The following is a 7,121-nucleotide window of genomic DNA, read 5'->3' on the forward strand; positions in this document are numbered from 1 at the left end:
ACAATACATTTAGCATATACTAGAGAGATCATAATATAGATAAAAATGTTGTGAACAATGGTTTCTACAAGATTTGTGCAAAGGGCACAGATAAAACTCAGAGATACGATGATTGCGCATGATATTAATTATCGACTGCTGAAGAAGAACGAATGAGATGGACGAAAGATTTTCATAATCGAAAATAAGTTAATCAACAAAGCAGACTGTTATTAAACGCGGTCGAAAAAGTTTATGTATTATGCAAAAGTAATTATATACAAAATAATTTAATTATATAATTTTAACTTTTTCGTTAAATATGAAAATAAATTACTTTCCATTTGAAGACTTAAATTTCTTCAATTCCGTTCACTTAAATTTTTTTTTTTATGTTAGAAATCGCAGTTTCATAATTATAATTCTTCTGGTATTTTAACATCACTGTTTAAGATAAGACCGTTTTAATATGTTTTAATACTCTTAGAGTAGTTTTAATACTCAAGAAAATGGATATAATATATAATTGACGGGTATCGATTAAAATGTGTATATATCTTCAGTAATTCGTTTATGTGTACGATTTTAAAAACCACTTTTCTATAATAAATATTTTCGTAAATAAAATGGTATACATTTTTTTACACAATTACAATCGAGAAAAAATAGTATATTTATATACGATATTACATATATAGTATCAAATTTTAAACTATCAATATCAAAGACACAGAGAGAGAGTTGCAAACGCAACTCAAACACACAAACACTCATCACACACTCATGACTGCACAATTATATAGTAAGTAAATAGAAGACATATTTGCATACGGTTCCGTAACAGAAACTCCGTTGTCAGAAGTTGAACTAACAGTGAACTCACATATCAAATGTGTAAAAAGATGAGTGATTATGACCGCGGTATGACTCTTTTATCAATTCATAAAATTTAAATCCATTTTGGAATATTGAACAATATGGATATTCTCCTTCTTTTTCTTTCTTAATGAAGTAGGCGTTTAGATTCTCTTTCATTTGTATACACAACAGTGACAGCATGCACGCATGCACACATACAACATGCAAGCACACACTTGCACTTAGCTTGGATTCAGATAAATAATCCAAGTTTGTAAAGAAAATATATTGAATAAACGCCAATCACGCGCGTTAATGTTCCTTCTTTTTTTTTATCGCGTCACGATAAAATTGAATAATGTCAATAATGAAATTATGATAAGGATGGAATAATAATGCAAAAAAAACGTACTCAAAAAACGCGCGTACCTTGCTCAAATCTAAAGGATTATCACTCAAGTGTACTACAGCACCAGGGTGAGTCTTTCTAGATCTGAAAAATATATATATGTATATACACACACATGTACAAGAGAATCATTATTTTTGTGTTATTGTGAAACATATATAAAACTCGTGTGCGGTCTTTAACCGGTGTGTTTTATTGTTGTTTTATCATTGTGCTTCAGCTGATAAGTATTACGTTATATGTGTGCCGATAATATTTTTATATATTAATTGGCACTATATTATATATTTCAAGAAAACACGATAAGAAAATCGTGGTTAATTAGTATACAAAGAATAAATAATAAAGCATTCCTAAAGATATAATAAATAGTTAAAGATTTCGTAGCGTATTAATGCCAATAAATCAAACGTACAAGTATTAATAGGCTTTGTCGATATAGTAATGAATTTTTGGAAAGTAGAAAGAAGATCACAGGATTCGCTTATATAAGTTATTTTAAGTGTCTCGCTATTGGGAATTATTCGTAACTAATTATTCATTAACATCTGGTACGGCCACGCTTGTTCGTGACTTATTTACTAGTCACATAATATTCTCTGACGCAAATTCTATCGAGAAAGGTATCTGTGTCAAAAATAAGAATAAGTCAATACTCTTTTGACTGTCAGACAATTCTGAACTGGGCTAATTTCTACAACTGATTAATTAATAACCTTTAATTTGTCTTGTAGATGTATTAAGTCCCAATGGTGGTACACTTATAATGAGCACCCTTATACCATCACTGCCACATTCACATCTATGTGTCTACAGTCAGGCACAATAAAGAACTACTAAGATCTCTCTGATGTCTGTTCCTTCCAGTGTTAATAAAGTATACAGTACTAGTAGAGTTTTTTTATTGGGGAGAGATAATCTCCATACAACGCAAACGTTATTCGTCCACCGAAATTTAATTAACCCATACATTCACACATTTAGGACACAATCTCGAACGACACATCCGTTATAGGAATTAGTGGAAACGGGATCTGAAAATACATCTTACTTTTCACTCATCTTTTTGAAAAATATTTTCAAGAGACACTCTCTCGAGACAGCAAGTGCTAATCTGTTATGTAAACGTCTTGTAAAGATTACACAAATAACTAAATATATACCTCTTTTAAGATAAAATATTCTCCAAGCCACCGTAATTTCTTACTTAATGTCATAAATACGAATTTATTAAGGTAATAAATTTAAAGACGCGCATTCTATATTGATTAACAAAACGAATAGAGAATTACAGTGGCTTGGAAAATGTTTTTCAAATTAAAAGAATTATCCGCAAACATATCCAAGATATTTTAATACAAACTTAAAGTGCCAATATTGTAAAAATTTTAAATAAATCTTTTATCTCGCTAAAGCTGTTGTTTTTGCGAAAAGTCTTTCCGTTTTCCTTCCAGAAAATTTCATTAAAATAATGACTAATTAATTAAGCGCTAAAAGTTCAGAGGAATTTCACATCGTATTATTGCCCTTTGTACTGAAGATTCTATCGCTGAAATCAATCACGTTAAGTGGCAGTTCGCTTCGAAATACTTACTTACCTTAATGTAACAAAAATGTTAAATGTGTTTGTATTCCCACAATTAGTAAAAATAAAAATTACGGAGATTGTCATTAAAGTTTATTATGCTTTGCATGCGTTTATCGACTGTTGCATTTTTTAAACGTATCAGCGTTCGTACAAATACACTGATATATGCGTTGCGCTTCTCTTATTAAGATTACCAAATATCGTAATAGCAAAAAGTGTTATGTACTTACACTTCAATAGCCTTGTTCCAATTAATTACATATCCGGATAGAACAAACGTTTCAATGTGCAGTATGTGAATATTTCCTCGATCGGTCCCAATGTACAACCATTTACTTTGCAGCGGTAAATGTATGCAAGTGATTCTGTCGAAAATGAATATTACACGTTTCGATTAACACTCGACTGCCGAAAAGTTCAAAGTAGTTTAGTCAGCGCTTGCGGAATGTGAAATCTTTCAAGTATATCACATTCCACTCGTGCAACGTATGATTAAAAGCCGTTAGGCGCACTATGCACGAATCCCGTGTATACCGCAAAAGAGCGAAGCTCAAAGCTTAAAATTAGGGAAAGTAACATTAGCCTCGTCGCGTGTTAATGACTGACCTGTCTCTCTGAAACTTGAGGCTATGTACCACCTGCGGTATCTTCTGACGAAAGTTCCACAAATGCAAGGTGTCGTCTTCCGTAGCGGACACCAACGCTCCTTCGTTGATCAGGAACTGCAGTCGCAACACGGGCGAACATTCCTCGTGTTTAACGTGTGCATCCACGCCCGGTCTACCCAAACTGTTTTTTTTTTCATCCCATCAAATTAATTAAGAAAAATGATATATATAGACTGCGAGTCGCGATCATTAATATCGTCGCGCATTAACATTTTGATTGCTAAGCTGACTTTGGCATGAAGCATAAATCTAGTACATTATTTTAATACTTTATTATTTTTTAAGTCTCAATATAAATAATTTATATTGTTTCTTTAATATCTTAAATGGATAGTAAAATCATTCCTATGTTCATGTCTATCAATATAGATTAACTTTTATCTCAATTTATTTTACTCTTTATCTTTTTATAATTCTGAATTAGAAAAAGATAAAGAGTAAATTAAACTGAGATTAAAGTTAATTTATATTGTCGGAAATAAACATTAATCAGATAAATAAAACTATTACTCATAACAAATAAATGACAATGTTCTTATGAATTTGATACGGTTTTGCTTCAAGTATTTAAAAATTAAGTATATCTGACAATAATTTAATTAGACTATCAAAATAAATGTAAGACGCTCAAGCTGGTTGTTGAAATGTCAAAATTTAAAAAAAATTAAAACTCAGCTTGTTTCAGATTCCTGCATAATTATTTTGATGATTCATCAAAATTATTTTCAGATCTGTATCTAACTAAATTTATTTTAATTCTTAAAATTTTCGCGTATAATATAATAAATGAGTGATTCAAATATGAGTGACATAGCAGTCAAAGTGTTAATCACAATTCCGCATATAATACAATAAAACGTCCTCTATTCTTTTACCGCGTAATAGCTTATTAAAAGTTTACGTATATAAAATAGCATAAAGACACAAAAGTCGAGAGAAAGAAACATTGTTGGAAAAGTTCCGTCGAAATCAAACCAATCATATTATTATATATAAATTCGTAAACTTCCGCAAGTCAGTAAAACTTCTTAAATACCGTGAACCGTAAAAATTTTCATCTACAGCGAAATCGACAGCGACGTTGGGAACTCTTCCGTTTATAGTTCATCGCGATAGTTGGATGCCCACCGAACTGCGATGAGCATCTATTACTACACTTTGGCCATGATAGATCAATGAAATCGCTGATGTGTAAAAACACACGGTCGAAGAGCCACGAACCGACAGGACCGTGTAATTAATCCGCTAAAATTGTACAAACCCGTTGTATATCCGAAATTTTTTATAGCGATCACAAAAGCAGGGCGTCGAGTACAGTTTTTACTTCCGCCAGTACAACGATTCTCGATACAAGCGTTGTTTTGTTATATAACAACCGAATTACACGAGTACGTATATGGAAAGAATGATTTTGCTGAAGTATACAAAAATGTAGGTAGATAGCAATCCGAAAATAATTTCGTTGGAGCATCAAAATAATTATGTAGGAAACTCAAGCATGATGAGTAATGCTGCAAAAAGTTTTGACATTCTAGCAACCTAGCAGTTTGAGCGTTCCACATAATTATTCTGATTATAGTTTAACGAAATTATTTTCAGACCTGCATGTAATTAAATTTTTAAATGCTTCAGCAAAGCCGTCTTTTCCATGTATATTTACTGGTGACACACGTGGTCGAGAAAAAAATTTGATAATCTCTCGACACTACGCAGTAGCGAACACACAGTGAAAAAAAAAAATGCACAAAAAAAAGGAAAAAAAAGAGAGAGAAAAGAGCGAAAATTGTATCATGCCGCTGGTATCAACGGGATACACCCGACTTTCGTGTCTTTTTAATCGCCACGCGCGTTCTCTTCTGCCGTCGGCAAGAAAAAAAAAAACGTTTAATTGCGGAATGCCGCCGCCCCGTTATTAACGATAACGTCGAAGGATACATCCTGAGGGATCCTGATTTAGTGCCAATAGCTAGGAGCCTTTGAACTGGGTCGAATGCCAACGCTGTCGGTTGATGCGGGAAGCCGTGTCTGAATGTCTGTAACATAAAAGGTATCCGTTTCATGTGCCATCTTTCCTGCTTTAGCCGCCTGGAAGTGACTATTCATCCCCGTAAGGGGTTGCGGAGATATATCAGACGGGCCGGGAGGGGAGGGGGGGGGATGGCATTGTTTCATCGACTTCTATTGTGTGTACCTCGTGGACAACCTGGGTACTGTTAATTCTATACCTTTGTTCCCCGTAAATGTTAGCGATATACGTATTGTTCAGCGCGGGTATTTGAAGTCGGTCTCATCGGGCATTATCCTCGATTTTCCATAAAAAGCCACTCCCTGTCTGTCGTCGTTAGGACGGACCGTTACCGAAGATGGGAACAAAGTATGTACATCTCACCCTTATCCCCAAACTTTTAAAGAAAGTTTCCCTGGTGCTGTAAAAGTAGGTATTTTTATGGGAGGAAACTTACGTCACGTAAAGTAACGCGACATGCGACACGGGGGCCGTATATGCCGATATAGAACGTCATGGCTTACACCGTTCTCCGCTCAAGAAAGTTGGCTTAAAACTTCGCCTCGCTCCGCTTTACTGTGCGAAGCGGAGGGATGAGGTAATCTTATGAAATGGAAGATGCGTCTCGCCGCGCGCTTTTCGCGGAGCCTGCTCTCGCGAACGTCTCCGTTGCGGCGCACATCAACGACTATCAAAGTCAGTGCAAAAGAAAAAGGAGAGAGAAAGAGAGTACCTCTCGAAAAAAATTCGAAAGCTCTACGTCGTGCTCGACAAATCGGTGATCACGTGAACAAGCTGTGGAAAAACCTTAGATCCATTCTTTTTAACTTCTTGCACGGTTCATCTTCCTTCTTTTTCTTTTAACGTCGAAGAGGAAAGGAGAAAAAGATGAGCCACGCAAAAAGTTAAGCTGAAAAGAACAGACGTCTTGCTTTAGGACTAACCGCGAGCGCGATCGGTGGAGGAGATGGTGGAGGAGGTGGAGAGCACACACGAGCGACGTGCATGCTTTCGAGGTCGATTTTGGTGCAGCGGGACTCCACCAACCGCTTTTCGCCGCTGGTGAAAACTGCCCTCGTTCCATTTCACCGGCCGCACCACCACCGGCGGGAGTGGGTTAAAATACAGCGATACGAAAGTTACGATCGCCCACAGGAGGAACTTCCCCCCGCTCTACCTTCCACCACGGGGTCAGGTTCCTCGATTTCGTCGATGTCCCCGAGGGAGGCTCGCCCACGCGCAATTTTCGCCGGGCCGGCTTGCCGGATCGCTGATGGACCCGTCGTCAGCGCAAACTATATCTTGCACGAAAAATTGCTCGTGTAGAATAAGAAGATTGCAGAGAATTTTAGAAGCTACGTCGGAGTATGCGGAATAATCGCGACTCAAGTAGTATAATTTCATTGACGATGCATGTTGACGATATTTATTTGCGATATATTCCATTCGAGATATTAATTATAATTAATTTTGCTGTAATGTCAAGGTCGATCGACATTTCGCAGCATTATTAAAAAAAAGTGACATAAATGAAAAGTTAGAATTTTTTCACTCAGACAATAAACGAAAATTAACCTTAAGATTAATATACATTTCAGACCAAAAGTTAGGAAA

At 35.6% G+C, this 7,121-nt stretch overlaps 1 protein-coding gene across 7 annotated transcripts in view; it reads right to left on the reverse strand.

Annotated features, from left to right (window-relative positions):
* LOC108750725 (syntaxin-binding protein 5) overlaps positions 1–7,121 on the reverse strand; it is a 43,430-nt gene that overhangs the window by 21,505 nt on the left and 14,804 nt on the right. For 6 of the 7 annotated variants that reach the window (XM_018490408.1, XM_018490412.1, XM_018490406.1 and 3 more), the window contains exons 3-6: positions 5,438–5,535; positions 3,441–3,623; positions 3,065–3,199; positions 1,267–1,330 (exon numbers count right to left, since the gene is read on the reverse strand). In XM_018490408.1, coding sequence (XP_018345910.1) covers positions 1,267–1,330; positions 3,065–3,199; positions 3,441–3,623; positions 5,438–5,535 — 480 coding nt within the window. Of the gene's footprint in view, positions 1–1,266; positions 1,331–3,064; positions 3,200–3,440; positions 3,624–5,437; positions 5,536–7,121 lie in introns of those variants that run through there. The other variant, XM_018490410.1, reaches the window with a different exon arrangement.

Source organism: Trachymyrmex septentrionalis, unplaced genomic scaffold (assembly GCF_001594115.1).
Source record: "Trachymyrmex septentrionalis isolate Tsep2-gDNA-1 unplaced genomic scaffold, Tsep1.0 scaffold37, whole genome shotgun sequence".
In the NCBI taxonomy this organism is placed as follows: domain Eukaryota; kingdom Metazoa; phylum Arthropoda; class Insecta; order Hymenoptera; family Formicidae; genus Trachymyrmex; species Trachymyrmex septentrionalis.